Below are 17,902 nucleotides of genomic sequence, written 5' to 3'. Positions count from 1 at the left end.
TGAAATTCTGAAAATTTCTTGGGTTCTTTCTAGGTGTTGGGTGAAATAAAATAGGTTCAATTTTTTGCTTTTCTTCTTCCCTAAGCCTGTCTTGAAATTTTTATGCCCAAAGTAATATATTTATTGAAGAGAGATGATGCAGACCCTCAAAAAATCTCAAGGAAAAACATACAGTACGATAAGTCCCTCTATAATCTGATGTGCAGTAATTGTTCATATTCTGAATGTAAAAGACGTGTTTCTAGATTTGGAGTTACATGTTACCAACTCCATTTGGAGTTTGGCTGTGTGCAATGACATTATTTGTTGGCAAAGGTGATGTTCAGAGGTATCTACTGGTTGCAGCACTCACATTGGATTAATTTGTGTGAGGCCATGTGGAGCTCAGACTTCTCACATGCCTCTTTCTCTGAATGTAACATTTATCTCCAGCTCCTGGATGTTGAGGAGGGAAAGCCCAGAATTCTGCCTGTCTTACTTCTGTTCTTATGATACATTTTAGTCTTTGCTTTTTTTTTGGTGTGTGTGTGTGTGTTCTCATTTGATATTTCTACTGCATTTCTCATTGTTTCATTATTTGAAATCCAAGACCATACGTTAAAGTTTTGTATGAGACATTATCCCTCCCTTAAATGGGCGAGGGGCTGAGGTGAACTGGGTGGTTTTTGACCCTTACAATTGCAGAGAGTCTAAGTTCATGTACAGTTTATACTGGGTGAAAATCATCCCTTTTGATACTACTTTTAGAAAAGATTGTAACATTTTAAGGAAATTCTCAGTCTATCCAGCCAGTTTACAGCACTATTTCATAAATCACTCATTAGCATTACTGAATTTTACTTTAAAAGTGTGTATCAGGTCCTGGTGAGTTTTTATATAAGTAGAAGAGCTCCCTTTAATTTCTTCTGCTAGCTATGGTACAGAGACTCTCACATCTCTATAGGGCTTGTTTAGTGTTTTGGTACAATAATTTATTATTTTTTGGTGACACCTAGAAAACCCAGTTGAGGTCGAAGTCTAATTTTTCTTAAAAGTGTGTCAAGTGAGAGATGGCTCCTGTCCTGAATTGATTGCAGTCTAAAAAAGAGAAGCCTTAGACACCTGTATTTGGTTCCATGACAGTATTTGTGATCTGTTGTGTGCATGGACATCTTGGATATGGAGCAGTGGTATGTTTGTATTTATGCAGGGTGACAGGGTTAGGATTTTGGGGGTTGTGTACCTTGTTACAGTTCTGCATTCCAACGGGAGCATGCATTCCTATACCACAGCTGCAAAAGCACCGCTTCCCGTTGGTAAATTTTTGTCCTGGACGACCCTTTTGGCTCTGAAGAATGACTTTGTGCTCTTAGTTACTTTTTAGTCGCAGTGAGGAGTTGCTAACACGCAGCCACTATTTATTTTGTAAACAGCGCTCCCGAGTTGGTTACTTTGTGTTCGGAGCTCCCTAGAGAGGCAGGGGTGTCTCGCTGTTACAAGATTGCTCCCTTACGTAAGGGCTGCCTGGTGCCCTCTTTGTGCTCGGGCTGCAGCTGTCGGGATTCGTGATTGCTGCCGGTGTGGGGATGTTGGCAATGTGTGACACAGGCTTCGGAACACGCCTTTGCCTGCGGCTGTCACGGGGGGAAGCCAATGGCAAGATAAGGACTTTGCTGTTGGAGCACCATCTTTGGAAATCTGTGAGAGATTCAGGTAACGTTGACTGAAATGCGGTAGATGCCAGTGGTGTTTAGCTTGTCTCTGTCTTTTATGCTAAATTAGTTTATATCATTTATTTTTAAAAATGTAGCTGAGCTGTTCAGCACTGTTTAGTTGCTTGTAGCACTCCTGAATGCCCATGTTGGACTATTTTAGGTTGCTGTGTAGCTCAGTGCACCTCAGGATATTTTTAGAATGACATTAAAAATGTAAAGGACCACAAAATACAAAGACTTTGTCCTGTAGGGTGATTTTACCTTTTATTTTGTCTTCTAATGGGAAGAAAATCTGTCAGTTTTAATACTTCTGGTATAAACGCCAAGGTGATGACTGTGTGTAACATTTTCTGGTTAGTATCCCTGTAGTTTTTTATGCCACTTGTTATTCTGAAGATGCATACAAAGACTTTGAATCTGAGTCTCTTTTCTGTTTCCTATCTAATGATGTTGCTGTTGCTAAGTTCATGTATAGACATAAATATAATGGCAATATTTTTGTTCTGTGTGCTATGGAGACATATAGAAAGCCCATAAGTTATTTTCACCTTCAAACAGGATAATGGCTGCTGGTATTGTAGTAGTAAAGTTAAACATTAAACCTGTGTGCCTTTTGTGGTGTGAAGTCAAGAGAGTAAGGTGCATCCTCTCAAACAAGAGAGGGCTGTTCCATACTGTCCTCTTGATCCTGAAGTTTTGAGAGAAAAACCTACCTAAGACTTTGCACTGTGAGGACAATTTGATATTCAGAATATATTTTTATTTTGATTGTCCTTTCATTTTTTCTTTCTTTTTATTGTTTGGTCCCACTGTGGAGAGATATTCTTTTAGCCATTGCCTTATTTAATTGCATCCCTATTGGGTGTTTAGACATCTGTAGATTATTAACTATATGCTACCTGTAATCATCCTGGCAAAAATCAGTCAAATTTCCATGTAAGAGTGGACATTTAAAAATCATAGCAAAGTATCAAAAATAATCAAAGCACTGTGTGGGGTTTTTTGTTTTGGGGGTGGGTTTTTTTCCCCTGTGAACTCAGTGTTCTTTCTGATTGTAAAATAACAAGAATTGGAGACTATTGGTTGTCTGCAGACAGCTGGCAATTGTATTGTATTCTGTCCCATTTTTCCTACTAGTTTTTTCTCCAGCATGCTCCTGTTCATATAGGCACGTATTCTTTCTGTTCAGCATGTTATTTGTAGATCCTGCTCCCTTATTCTTATGTGCAGCTTTTACTGTTAGATTGTTTCCTTCCCTTCCAAACCAGTTAAGGTTTGGAAGGGAAGGAAACAATCTAACAGTAAAAGCTGTTAGCTGAGAAGAAAAATTATACCAATATGATCTAATCTTGTTAGATCATATAATCTTGGTGTAATTTTTCTTCTCTCTCAGGAATTTTTCTCCCTTTCCTTTCAATCCTTTATAAGCCTACCAAGCCTGATTTTGATTCTAACTTTAAAATTTCATAAAATAGATCTAAACATTAATCAAAACTATGGTTTGGGGTTTTTTTTAATCTGTTCTTTTTCCTTTGTGAGAATACAACAGTTGAACTAGTGTGCTGTCTTGTACTTTTATGCCTTGAATATTGATACTTATGTGTCTTCATGTCTTTACTATCAATAGAAGTAAATTGTAGCATAATACACGTAATTTGCTTTTTAAAATGAAGCTTATGTGTCAAAGAAGATATAAAGTAATTTTATTGAGACAGACTTGTGTTTCTCTGTCCTAGGGTTTGTGGTGTAGTATGGATTTGACACCATCACAGCATAATCATCTACAAAATCAAGGGGTCAGAGAATTCAAAAGACAAGACGGTAAAATGTTTCTTATTTCACTATGTTTCCTTGTTGCACTTAAGAATATTATTAAGTATAAGGAACAAAGTGTCTTGCTGACAATGAGCTATCTTCTAATTTAGAATTTTCTGAAGAACTTTTGTTTATGGCATTGGTACAGAAAATGCAACAGATAGCACTGTTGTAGTATGCTAGCAATGCACGAGGTATTTCAAGTGTGTTATACCTGCATGCTCTTGTCCTGGCAGCTTCCTGCTGGTGCCTGGCATCTGTCCTCCAGTTACTTGCCTCGCTCCTATGAATGAAACTATGACTATGATCAAGCTTTTCAGACAGGTTTGTTTACAGGCTGTCAGTTAGGAGAATTGGTTATTACAAGCCTGATTTCTGTCTAGACAGCCTCAGAACCTACCTTCAAATACCTTCAGGGACTCTTGGCAGTGTTTTCTCTCAAGTACTTTCATGGCTGCACATCTTTGAGTATTCTAAAGCTTCATAAATTGTCCCTATTTTTTTTAGTGGTTACCAGGAGTAGACAGGGTATTAGGACAAATGCATATGTTTTGCGATGGGGTCTAGTTATGTTCTACAGCTGAGTACAAAAGGAGGACATTTGAAAAATTGTTTTATTTTTCATAATATTTTTGTGTAAAATCCCAGCTGAGTTCTGGTCTGTGTAAAGCCAGGTCTATAAACATTAATCTAAGAGAATGAGGAGACATGAATTGGATATCCTTACAGACTTTGCCATCTTAAATTCTGTGCCAGGTTCTGGAGCTGTAAGGGTGCTGAATCAGATGCGTGGAGATTTGCCTGCTCGATTTCTTTGAGCCTCTGCCTTCCTTGTTCTCATCCTTTTTCTCTACTGCTTTCCCCATTCCTATTTCATTATTTCATCTGCCCAGTCTCAATATCTATTTCTCAGGATTCTTATTCCAGTTCAGTTTCTTTGCAAGTTTCAGTCATAGGATCATAGACTCAGAAAATGGTTTGGATTGGAAAGGACCTTAAAGACCATCTAGTTCTAAACCCCTGCCATGGGCAGGCACACTTTCCACTAGACCAGGTTGCTCAAAGCTCCATCCAACCTGGCCTTGAATATTCCCAGGGATGGAGCATCCATAAATTCTCTGGGCAACCTCTTCTAGTGTTGCTCCACCCTCACAGTCTCAGCTCTTTATATTTGGTGCCTTTCCCTTTGCTTATTAATTTACTCGTCATACATTCTCCAGTTTAAAACTTATTTTTGTTCATGATTCCCCTTGCTACTAGTTCTCAGTTTACAGATCAGTCCTCACCTGATCATTCCTTTTGTGGCTTTAAACAATCAGTTCTCCACACCTGCATTTTTGTCTCTCTTTCCTCCCATAATTTCTCGTATTAGCTTTAACTCTCCTTGGCGAAATGTTTCTGAGACCAGATGCTACCACTCCTGTCTTAATTTCTTGGGAAACTAAATTACTTTACCCTAGTTGCATTATGTAAATTCACCCAGAATAATTTTATCTCTGAGACGAAAGAACAAGTTTGCCAGGTGTGCTTGTCCTTGACAGTCCATCGTCTCACTTCACTCGGCCATGGCTCAGTTTTTAATCCATAAATATCTGAGAAAATGCTGACCTAGTAACCTTCTCGTAAATTCTGACATTTTAGAAGGGACACACTCCTTCTACTTGCCCTGCCTGACAGATGTCCTAATTGATGGCAATTCTTGCCATCATTTCAAGCATCTTGGTGGAGGCCAGAGCGGTGCCTTAAAAGGGACATACTTGGAATGGAGCCAAGTGAAAAGCATCCTAACCCTCTAATTTACAATTTAAGATAATTCAGCTGGGAGGAGGTAGTGATGTAGCACCTCATTCATATTTCCTGGGTTACTTGTAGAGATACTTCTTTCTCATTCTCTTCTGCACTGACGCTTTTTCACTGACTTCAAAGACTTTGTTATAAAATGTGAAAAACTGTGGCCTGAGTATGGACCCCAAGTCTGCCTCTTCACCACTGAGTGCCTGATTTGTAGTTGGACTTTTCCTTGCTTTTATCCTTCTAGCATGATTCTTGCAATCCTGGTTTCCTGCTGGCTCATCTTATTAATTTAACACTTCCCTGTTTTCTTTCTCTCCCCTCAATAAGTAGACATGCTATTTCAGCTTAAGACATTGCTAAACTCAAATGAAAACTTCTTGTATATGGACAGAACAGAAGTTGGAGACAACACTCAAATAATCAAAGCATATATGACCTTTGTGGGTAAATCAGTAACTTATTCTTCCCTCTCAGCCATGTGCCCATCTTTCCTATTTTCATTTCTTTAGTCTTTGCAGTACCTGCATTTTGACAATAAATAATATATCTCAACTTCCAGATAAGAAAAGTGGTATGACTGCATGGGTTGGTGTTCAGGTCCTTTATGCAAAGGAATATATTAGAAATCAAGAATTATTGGTAGCTGAATACTCACAGTGTTTTTAAGGCCACTTCCTATCTGTCAGGAAGTTAGCTGCCTTTTATAATGTATATTAGACCATCTAATTTAATAACAGAGTCTGCTTTGCAGTCAAAGGGACATAATTTAGTTATTTTTAGAAAGTAAATAGCTTCTGAGCCTAGACTTGGAGATGTTTTCAATGACAGACAAACATGGTGAAGTAACAAGGAAAGTACTTGGCAAACTTGAATTCATTATGTGTTCATGAGATAAAATGACTACAGTACTTCTATTTTCAGCCGTTTAATGGTTTTTAGATGACCTTTGACTTGGATAGGGCTGGGATATCAGTGTTGTAAATTTGAAACTGAGTGCCTGATTTGTAGTTGGACTTTTCCTTGCTTTTATCCTTCTAGCATGATTCTTGCAATCCTGGTTTCCTGGATTCTCAAACCTGGGTAAATACATTGGCTGGATACTGTGAGCAAACCCTTCTCTTGTTCTTGTGTCCTCATGCTCTGGGCTAAGTGCATCTTGTCTTTTGGCTGAGAAGAGCCTGCCTGTGGGTTGCAGTTTTGTATTTCTGCATTTCAAAGTATAAAGTTTCAAGCATTTTGTTACCCTGGCATGATATCTCAGATTAATTGATACAATACACCCTTCACTGCCATCACTTCAGCAGACAGGGCTTGTAATGAATGTAGTGGAATGCCTACACTTACATGATGATATCACTTTTTGTAGGTAGGGATGAAGTAAGGAAAAGTTAACTGTGCAGTTTAGACATGCTGGAAAGGTACTTTGCTTTATATTCTTAGAAAGGTGTAGGTACATCTGACTTCTGTGAAGTCAAGAGCATGATTAACTTTCCCCCCTAGCACCTTCCTGTGAAAGCCCTTAGGCTGAAATGGAATAAAATAGAAATAAGTGGAATGAAATAAAGATACTAAAGTGATGCTGCCTGAAATTTAGGGACTATGTTGTGATTCAGGATTGTGTATGTTTCCATGGAGCCATCTGTAGTGCCTGTAGGACTAGGGCTCTGATCCTGACCTGACAGTAGCTCAGTAAAACTTCTGAGACTCCAAAGTCCCTTACTATTGTGCCCTTTATGTAGTTTTAGGATAAATTTGGTGTGAGCCATTGGAAATATCCACATGGATTTATTGGTATACCTTTGGATGATTTCTGTCAGTGGAGTAATGTAACTCTTCTCCAGTCGTCTTTTACAGTCACAGTAGAGTTGCAGATTTGTTCCCTCACTGATCTTTTTGCAGGTATCCTCTTGACTTTGGGATATATAGATAGTGACAATATATTTTTAATATAAACAATATGTATGATATATATTATTTCCACATGATATAAATAAAATACATCTTTAAATATTTAGTTTGGATGACTTCACTCCTGTGTGTCCAGAGTGGGGGGTGATCTGAAGAGTCCTGGATGTTATGAATTTTTGGAATCTCTTGGAAACTCTCTAGCATCACTCAATCAGTAATACCAGCACAAGTAGTACTCCTTTCCAGAGGACTGACTTCTCAATTGCTGAGAAGTCATAGAGGAAACATCTTCACAGCTGTTGATGCATGGTATTAAAATATTTGTAAGGACAAGTCTAAATGGTAAACTTTAAATCTAAACTCTGCAGGTGAAAGTGTTCTCCTTCTGAAGATGGGAGAACATGTTGCTGTAGGGGTGAACTTTGTCAGGGCAAATTCATGCTAAAGTCTTGGATTTCATTCCTTTTGCCAGTTGGAGAAAATCCATCAAAGCAGGCGAGAAGCAGATGACTGGATCTTATTTCCTTATGACATTGGGCTGTGACACCATTTGACCTCCTGAGATTAAGCAGAGTCAGGCCAACACTCAAAAGAGACTAATATATTTTTTTCTTCTCTGCTCCCATGAATCAATGGGTGAAAATATTTTTTTTCTGAATGAATCAGAAATCAGTTCTTCTAATCCACTAGCAAAGTACTTGGAGTATGTTTGTTACTCTCTGTGTTTTTTGTGAATGAGTCTGAAAATGGAGATATTGAGTGCTAGTATATTCCTCACAGCTTTCATTGTGGAAGAGTCCTTTACTTTTTTAGCTATGTTTTAGTTTAGATTTTATGTGACAGGTGGTGTAAATAGCTGATCATGTATCTTGTTTCTAAACAGGTAATATTTCTACTAATTCTAAGCAAAATTGAGCACGTAAAGATTGCCCTAATTTTATAGAAAAAAGAAAAAAGATGCTGCAGTTTGCAATTTTTTCTGTTCTGACCTGGTCTGTTTCCTGTTATTTTCTTTCTATCTTCCCTTCCCTGCTTGAAGGGCTTAAGCTTTCTCTTAGCAGAACTGACATAATTTTGTTTCTTTAGGTTTTTGTTCTAATACAGAGCATTTTAACATTTGTTTAACATGACATGTGAATGTGTCAGCAAAATCCTCTGGTTCCTACACAGGATTTTGCAGCTTGACATACATTTCTCTAACTAACCTGCCTCTGACTTCACAACTCCAGTTTCCCACATGATTAGTACTGTCTGTTTGGAAAGCTTTGTTTGCATTTCAGTTGCTTTGCCTTTAGAATGATGTTTAGGCTATTTGAAGTAGTTGATTCAGTGCAAGATGTGTCAACAGTACATGAGGTTTTCCCTCAGTCCTGATATTAATGTAAAATCAAGGGAGCTCATGGAACCTGCTCCAAAGATGTTAGACTTACATAATAAGCATTGCTTTATCTAAAATATTCCAAAGAACACTGTAAGTAATTAACCTATCAGGCAAAAAGTCTTAAGAGACTTAAAGGTATTATTGAAGGATTTGAGGCACCTGTAGAGGTAACTTTTTGTACACAAGTTCAAGACAAAGAAGTTCACTATATTTCACTAAGAAAAATGATCTCAATTTCTGTATGTTACCTTGATTGGATCAATCTGCCTCATTTTACTGTAAATAAGGTTCTGGCACTAGAAACTCCAGTGGTCTCTGTGTTTGCTCATGCAAACAGATGAATAGGCTGAAGAAAATAGTTCTGTGTGTATACCACTTCCACACTTCTTCACATCAAAGAAGAGGGGTGAAACAAGCCTATCTTGTCAAACACAACCTGTGTGTTTCTCTTCTTCTGGTTCTGTGAAGAAGGGAGGAGCCAATCCTGGCAGACTTTTCAGTTCTGATGGTTCAGTATCTGTGCTCCAGTAGTATTGCTGGAAATGCCCAATATGCACTTCCATCCTTACAAGAACTGATAGCCAGGTCAGTCAAGCCTCCTCTTCTCTTATCCTACCCTATTCTACTGATGAGTAATCTCTTTTTTTATTTAAATGTCATTAGAGTCCATTCATTGACTCATAAGTTCAAGGCTTTTTTTTTTTTTTTCTGAACAAGAGAATATTCACTAACATAGAGGTAAACACTTCCAGAAGAATAACTCCCTTTCAGCTTTTTACACCTGTTATCAAGGAGCTAGTTTGATCAAAGTACTTTTCTTAATGTTTTCAGATATTAAAAGAGTTCATCTCACTTGGATTTTCCTTACTCTTACAACAATTTTTGTGTCACTTGAAACATTTCCCACTAGTTCTTTATTTTTCTATTCTCAGTGCTTTGAGGGCAGTTACAGAAAAAATAACTTATTTCCTTTTGTGCACTCCTACAAGAAGTTGTTTTGAAAGATAAGAAGCAGCAGAGGAGTGTTTCTTGCTGTTCAAAGGGAAACTTGTGCAAAATAAGTGAATCTGACTAAAACTCTGCACTTCTTATTTGTCAGCACTCTTTGTCAGGATCATTAATGTCCTGGTTCTGATAAAGTTTCTCCTTTGGGCCTTGTCTAACATGATAACTAACATGATAGTTTGATGAAACAAATATTATTTTTGATTCTCCAAAATAGTAGAGTTTTCTTAAAGAGAAATTGAAAAAAAAAAAAAGTGTAAGCTTCTCCAGATAAGCCACCTGGAAGATTACCAAAAGGATAAGATGGGCAAAAATTCAAGAGGTGTTCTTGACCAGCAGATTTGGGATTCTTCTTTCAGGGGTACAGACAATGCTCAGGAAGAGAGCAGTGGCCTACAAACTCTGTTAGTGTAGGTGCTACGCAAACCTGGAGTAGAAAGTTTGCTGATCCTGCAGGGAATAGGTGGGAAATGTTTATTGAGTGCTAGAGGGGCAGCTGTAACTCTGCTAAAGTTTTACAGATCTTCTCATAGGAGCTTTATAAGTTAAGACCTAATAAGTTACCAGCTTCTCAACAAAATTGGATCCAAAACAGATGTCAAGGGAGGAAAATCAAGAAAAATGGTTGTAATTGAAAGGTAATAGAAAGGATAGCTTTTACTTCCACAGCTAGTAATGATCACAGAACAAGATCAGACTGCTCTAAGCAATGGGAGAAGATTAAAAACAGGCGATATCTGGTGTGCTTGGAAACAGGATGATCTATTAAATACACTTATGATATGTGTAATAAGACAGCTTTTTAATATTTCTTTCATAAGAGAAAGATTAATTTTGCCCTGAAGTAGCATTTCCCTGGCACTTAGCTTATGTTTGTCAAGAGCTCCCTGATTACAGGCACAGTGATGCGTGTGTTTTCTCCCAGATTAACATCAGAGGCTTGAGGAGGCTGACACATACTGCTTGTTTTCCAACATCTTAAAATACCATAGTTTCAATGTTGGGCATTTTATTTTATTTATATTAATCAAATTTATGAAAACTTTTTTTCCCAGCAGTATATGCATGATATTGTTTTTAATTTTGCTGTATCCTGTGATTAGGGTTCTTCCCCCCTGCAATAGATTCTACGAGTACTGTGGTTGGTTAGTCAGCTTTTATTGGGTTTTTGTGTCTTAATGTCAACATAAATTCAAATATTTTTTGTTTTTCTTCCTTGTTTGATGCTATTCTCTATTTTCCTGTGATGCTGAAATTTGAGTTACAAGCTTAAAGCACTGGCTAATAAGTTTGAGCAACTTCATGATGTATTTTTGTGTGGTATAATCTTTTTCTTTGTTCACCCCTGCTTTTATTCCTTGGAACAAGGAAGGCGAGACTTTGTCCATAATTATCATAATAAAAATACTGAGGCATATGGCAATATAAATGACAACACTTGGGGTCTTTATGTTCTTTGTGACCACAATGATTCAAGGGGGAAGAAAATGTACAGAATCTTCAGTAGAGCAAAGTATTTTATGTTGATGAAAGCATAAATGGTTTCATTTTCCAGAGCCAGCAGATCCCAAAGTTAATATCTGTGATTTTGATGGGAGCTGCAGGCTTGATACAGAAACTCTGCTTTGGACAAGGTGGTAACTGAGTTATCTAAATCTCTAGCATGCTTTCTAGGTGTAGCTTGTAAGCATGTTTTTCTTTCACTGGTTTGCTAACAGACTATAGTTGGCTATGAAAGCAAAATTCCCATGAAAACTTGGAAGAAATCTAGACTTTGCTAAGAAAATGCTCTAGACAGTTTCACTTACATATTGTTTTCTGACATTGTGGTGCAGTTTTGTGTGATGATGGAAAACTGAACTAGCTTGGTATTCCTCTATAAAGGAATGAATCCTCTTCTGTTAGAACAGTTATTCAGGATTTTGTTAGCTATCATAAATATTCTTTGCTTAGCAACAGGGATGGCATTCAGGATATCAAGCCAACTGGAAAGAATCCCTCTGACAGGGCGCTGTTGGGGTGGGTGGATAAGCTTTCCTGACAACACAAGTGCTTTCACTCCTGTCTGTCATAATTTGTGTTGCTAGGATCTGTTTCACAAGTTTTGTGACAGACTTATAAATGATATTCTGGCTCCTTTTGTTTACTGTCAGAAAGAACCAGAATATGGGGAAAGTGAACAATAAAAGGATATGGAGAATAATGAAAAATCCAGGTGCATTAGGCTGTGAGTGTCTTTACTAGGGCAGCTGTTCTTGAAGGAAAAAAGTTTAAAAATTTCCTTTGGGTTGCTGAAATGGAAAACAATGTATGCTAACATTCCCCTTCTTTACTTTGTACGAACTTGGCTACTTCAGTGAGACATGAAAGAAGTTATTTAGTCACACACTGAAAATTTCAATTAGAATTCAGGAGAATAGCTGTGTACCACGCTAACCATTAATGATGAAATGTATTTTATTCATGGATGTAATTTATATTCTTGCTTCCAAATCAGCTTTTCAATATGAATTGATAGTTTTATTATCAGTCCTCTCAGCCTCTTTGACCTTTTATACTTTTGCTTCCAGGGGAAAAAGAAGATGAACAGATAGTTGCAGAAATCATGGAGAGGCGTTTTTTTCCTGACCAAGCTTATAAGACCTGGGAAGGCTTTCACTTTGCTGGCCATGAGATAAGAATTACAGAAGCCACTGATTGCTACGGGGCAGTTGTTTGGCCATCGGTACAATATTTTTCTAGTATAGTTATTTTTCATTTTTGGAGCCATCTAACATTTTAAGATTTGTTTTGTATAATAAATATACTTTTTTATATGTTATAAACCCAAGGAAATAATTCTGTGTTTCTCTGTCTCTGTTCTGCAAATCCCAAACCTGAATTTAACCTGTTTTTTTTTTTTTTTTGTGGATTTATGTTTCCTAAAGCTTACTTGGTATTTCTTGTGCATGCCGTAATCACCCAAGGTGGATGATCCTGTGTCCCCTCCTTGCTTGCCAGTAGCTTTTAATCCTATTAGCCAATTACAAGCATTTCTTTTGAAAGAAATATGGCAGTTTTATGATGATTGCATTTCTGTACATTTTATAAATACAGATGGCTGTGTAGCAGGCAGATCCAGGTTATAGAAACAACTGTGATGCAAGTTCACAAGGTGTTATCACTCATAGAAGCTGTTCAACCTACTCATGTAAGGAACAAATTTACCTTGTTAATACATAGACATGGGAAAATGTTCAGCTGGAGCTTTCAGTTTCTTAAACAGCTGGAAATCTAGTTGGAGAGAACCATTGTCCTTGGCTCTTGATATAAGAACCATCAACACATTCGCCATACAAGTATTCTTCCTCAAGTTTTGAATATGTACAATGCAGCAAACTTACTGTTTTGAAGTAATTAAGACTGAAAGAAATCTCTAGGGAGGTGCCACGATGCATGATGAAATCTGTGTCCCTAAAGGAGAGACTCAGGATGCTCCATTTCTTTCCCAACAGCCTCACCTAGGGTCATACTGTTTTTTAGAAGTATGACCATAGTTCAGCTGAGGATAATTGTCCTACTCTTCTGCTTTGAAGTCCAAATGATATTCCTGGTTTTAGGAGACCTGGACCAGTCATCTGTACTATATGTTTTGGTGACCTCTGCGTATGTCTTCATGGAAAGTTTGGCTGACTACCAATTATTCGCACAAAATCATGGACTTTACTGGAAAACATATTTTTTTCCTGGAATGGCTTAGCCAGTTTTGTTGTAGAAGGAAGACAACCCTTTGATCTCTGTCTCTTGATATCCTCCCTTCTACTTCCATCTATCTGATCTGTACTTGAAATCTTCTGAAAAATGGCAGCCAAATTTTTCAAGAGTGCAGAAACTTTAAGGAAAGTAAAGGTTCTGCATGTTTCATGGAAAGGAATGCAGATTTCAAAGTTTCCCTGATTTAACCTTCAGAAACTTTGATTATGCCAGTCAGTTTCTACAATAGAATACGGCAAAACCCTGAGGGAAGAAATTATAGGAATTAATGTAACTAGGAGGAAATCCTAATGTAAGGTCAAATATAATGTCAACATAATGTCAAATATCAGACCCAGTCTTTAGGAACCTGACTTTTATTATTCCTGGTTCTCACAGACTGATTTCTATATCAGTGCTGTTGATTAAACAATATATGTAAGTTTGGATTACCTTATCTTCTGTGCTCTGAATTAAAATGTAGAAAAAAACCCCTTTGTTTTACTTTCTAGCATGTTAACACTGGGTCAGCAGTCCTCCTGCTCCTGTCCTTCTCATCCATAATTGCTTAAAAGCAAAACTAATTTTGCTGTGCCAGAGCAGGCCGCTAATGATTGCCTTTCCAAATGGTCATCTGTATTGTGAGAGGATATAGCAATCTTATTTGTCAATGGAGATTATATAGCTATCAAAGCCTCAGAAAGATATGGAAGTAAATATGGAAACTATCTTTATGAGAGAAATAAAATTAGCAATTTCTATTTCACCAGTGAACTAAAATGCACTGGTCAGCGTGTGATCGGGCAGAAAAGCTGAAGAAGATTTTTTTAATCACTTTAACTGATCAGTTAATCACTTTACATATACATGTGTAAGGAGTCTGTTGTAGATGCTCTTTGTGGCTGTAGTTGCTATGGAAGTTTGCTAAGTCTAACAAGATAAGCAAATAGAAACTGCAAACAAAGCCAAAAGAAAAGGGGGTAAATCTATTTGTCCCTTTTGAACCCTAACAATAATTAATTATTGCCAGAAATAATTGACTATTGTAAGAACTTAACAAGGCTTCTTGGCTATTTTCTCTCAGAAGCAGTCTTTATATCTAGATGTTTTTGTGAAGGACATAGTTTATCTCAACCAGAAGTAAGTCCAGTTATAAGCAGGAATTGGTGACCGGAATTTTAGAACTCGTCATGTGTTGTGACAGATTATCTAATTGTAGCTGCTCCTTCTGTCTGTAAGAATTCACAGACCTATATGGAGGCATTTTGTATTTTGTGACCTATAGAGCATAAAGATCATGGTGAGCTGTGGTCCTTTAGGGACAGTGCTTGAATGAATATTGCTCATTTGAACAGACAACAATTTTTTTGCATGCTTTTAAATGACAATTCATATTTAGTAAAGGGATTTAGTTCATTATTTTGTTCAGTATGTTAATGGATTTCCTCCCCTACAGGCTCTTGTTCTGTGTTATTTTTTGGAAACTCATTCTAAACAATGCAATTTGGTTGACAAAAATGTGATTGAAATTGGAGCTGGAACTGGCTTGGTCTCCATAGTGGCCAGTTTGCTGGGTGAGTATGTGATATTTTTCTTAAGCTCTTGGAAACACCTCTCAGATGAATAATGGAGGACAAACTATGTGGCTTGGTTCTTCTAAGAGACTGTTGTTTGAAAGTTTCCAAGAGCAAGAAACAATAAATTCTAAAAGGCATGTTTGGAAACATGCTTTTGTGGGTTTTTTTTTTTTTGGGAGTGTATTGATACAATAAAGGAGGTCCCAGTAGATATGTTGTCATTAACCATGTTAAACTGGGGATCAAAATAAGAAATTAGTGGCTTTGCAGGGTATCAGTGGCAAATAGACTGAGCCAGATGTGGGTAAGACCAGTGCATCCCCTTCCTTTGACCAAACAGCTCTTGGATGCCAGGTCACCTTCTATCCAATTCTATCCGTATCTATTTGTGTTTCAGTATTTTCCTTCAGCAACTTGATCTCTGCTACAGACATTGTTGTGTTTTCTCTCATGGCACCCTATTCATCTTCAAGAGTAATCCAGGTCAGTGGGTTCTGCATTTAACAGAACTTTAGCTTTTGGTAGTCTGAGAAATCTTGTGTGAGAAGGGAAGAACCTGAGGTAATGCTTAAATTTCATGCTGACTTCTTGGATTCAGTAATGGGTATTCATCAATCCCTAGTCAGCCACTGTACTTTTAACCAATGTGATGATATCAAGACACAGTAAGTATCTGATTTCTCCCCACCAGCTGCATTTAGATGGCAATCTGTAGAGTAGAACTACAAGGAAGAAAATATTTATTTTAAGCACAATATTTAAGAGTTATTGGGAGCATCTGCATTTTTTTATTGCCCTCAGTGAGAGTTACCTGATAAGACCAATTCCTTGTGTAGTGGCTTTTGTGAATGGGCTTTTAGTCAAGTGTTGTTGTATATTCAAATATTGTATTCGTTTTCTCTGTGTCACAGGTGCCTTTGTGACTGCCACAGATTTGCCAGAATTACTGGGAAACCTTCAGTACAACATTCTCCAAAATACAAAGCAGAAATGCAAACACCAGCCTTGTGTTAAGGAGTTGTCCTGGGGAATTGATCTGGAAAAGAACTTTCCTAGGTCTTCTTGTCACTTTGACTACATTATGGCTGCTGATGTAGTTTACCACCATCCATTCCTGGATGAACTCCTCCTAACTTTTGATCACTTGTGCAAGAATGATACTGTTATTCTGTGGGCCATGAAGTTTAGGCTGGAGAATGAGAACCGATTTGTGGACAGATTTCAGACACTGTTTGACTTAGAGATGATTTCTAATTTTCCCAGTTTGAACATAGCCTTATACAAAGCAATGAGGAAAGACAGGATGAAAGCCAGACCTTCCAAACTGAAGGTCTGAAAGAGGGATATAGGGAGGTGACAGTTGCAGCTGTTCTCTCTTTAATAATTTCCATTTTAGTAGGTGCTGACACTTACATGAATGACATTTCTAGAGATAGGTAAAACAAATCATCAAATTCCTAGTGCATTCCTATAAATTCCTAAATTCAATTTGCCATTAGTGATATACACAGAAGAGATATATCTGTGACATTGTCTTGACTTTTACGTGCCAAGCTGACAACTAATAACTTTTACAAGTCTTACCATGATTGTTATGGGTCATATAATGAATATTTCCTGAAGTTTTCAATTACAGCTTTGAACAGCCTCTTATAAGTTTGAACAATTATTTAAAACTTTAGACTATAAATCTTTGTATTTAAAAGTTTTGGTGTTAAATCTGATATTTCCCCATTTTCACTATCATTTTAATCCTTCCTTTGAATGCTCTTAATAGACATTAAATTAGCTGAAAAAACCTCACCACCTGGAAAGCACACTTTTGTGATAAAGAGATAGAATACATTAATTACTCTTAATGTAATGATTATACTTTCATTTTTAAATTTAAATTTAGGGATTCTTCAACACACAGAACACATGAGGCAAGAGGGATTTAAATGTTTTGTTGCTTGAACAAAGGTCTCGTATTAGAAGCGTTACAACAACCAGCTGCCCTTTACAAAGACTTTTAATTCTTGGTCTGGAGCTCTGCTCCTCCAAAAATAGACAGTTATCTGAACCTGAGGGAGCAACGATGGAAAAAGGACAGTGGCCATCAGGAAAGAGCTTTGCACTGCTGGCTGCTGGTGGCTGGAGACAGAAAACTCAACCAGCCTGTCATGGTGGGGCTGAGGCATGGATAGACTTAGAGATTTGTTTGTATTTTTAGCATGGGCAAATGCAACATTTTCCTCCAACTCAACACTGCATGCTCCTGTTTTCAGTGGCCTATCCAAGACTTTTCTTTTGGGTAGATTAATAAAATTTTTCTTTCCACACACCATATTTTTCTGATTCTGTTATTTATTTTGAGGCCTTCAAGTCTCAGGCTAGAGAAGAGAGCTTTATCACCTCTACTGTAGCAGGCAACTGCCCTAGTAATGTGGAGGCTCTGGGGACTGACAGGATTTATCTTTTAACTCCTATTTGTATTCTCTCAAGGAGTGTTTTTTTTTTTTTTTTGGTTGGTTGGTTGGATTTTTTTGGTTGACTTCCTGAACAGACTATTGTTTTTATCTTTGATTCTGCCAGATGCATGTTACTTATTTACTCTGGCAAAAGTCTGGGGTAGAACTATGGTAAATGTGATGTGGAATGTACATTTTGTCCCAGCTGAATATTGGTGCCCAGTGCTAGAGGTGAAGCATTGCAGACAGGAGAGGCTGATCTGCCAAACTTTTCCAGTGGGAGCTGGATATCCTAGGACATCCTTGATGAAACACAAAGGGTGATCCTAGGATAAAATTAAAGAAAACAGTAGCATGTCTTAGCCCAGAAGCAAAATGAAAAGAAAGGAAGTTAAGTCTATTTTTTTACCTCTCCTGCTGAGAAATCACATGTGTGGTGGTTTGACAGGAAATGTGTTTTTTGGGATGCTGTGTTTTTGGCCAATGGATATTCAGACTTTAATATTGGCATTTAACCTAGCCATTGGGACATGGACACGCCTCTGA

The 17,902-nt window shown here is 37.5% G+C and overlaps 1 protein-coding gene across 1 annotated transcript; it reads left to right on the top strand.

Moving 5' to 3' along the window:
* Positions 1–1,476: 1,476 nt before the first annotated feature.
* LOC118692670 (protein-lysine methyltransferase METTL21E-like) lies at positions 1,477–17,232 on the top strand. The gene is made up of 5 exons (XM_036392641.2): positions 1,477–1,692; positions 3,431–3,515; positions 12,168–12,322; positions 14,786–14,903; positions 15,818–17,232. The coding sequence occupies exons 2-5, from the start codon at positions 3,446–3,448 to the stop codon at positions 16,240–16,242; spliced, it is 768 nt and encodes a 255-aa protein (XP_036248534.1). The 5' UTR covers positions 1,477–1,692; positions 3,431–3,445; the 3' UTR covers positions 16,243–17,232.
* The last annotated feature ends 670 nt before the right edge of the window (positions 17,233–17,902 follow it).

This window comes from Molothrus ater, chromosome 2 (genome assembly GCF_012460135.2).
Source record: "Molothrus ater isolate BHLD 08-10-18 breed brown headed cowbird chromosome 2, BPBGC_Mater_1.1, whole genome shotgun sequence".
Lineage (NCBI taxonomy): Eukaryota > Metazoa > Chordata > Aves > Passeriformes > Icteridae > Molothrus > Molothrus ater.
The sequence above is the reverse complement of the archived record's forward strand: the minus strand, read 5'-3'. Positions and strand labels throughout refer to the sequence as shown.

Bases quoted from the DNA above. Each gene is read 5' to 3' on its own strand.
- LOC118692670 (XM_036392641.2), top strand. From the start codon at position 3,446: ATGGATTTGACACCATCACAGCATAATCATCTACAAAATCAAGGGGTC. The intron at 3,516-12,167 runs GTAAAATGTTTC...TTTTGCTTCCAG, and splicing joins AGAATTCAAAAGACAAGACG to GGGAAAAAGAAGATGAACAG. The intron at 14,904-15,817 runs GTGAGTATGTGA...TCTGTGTCACAG, and splicing joins CATAGTGGCCAGTTTGCTGG to GTGCCTTTGTGACTGCCACA.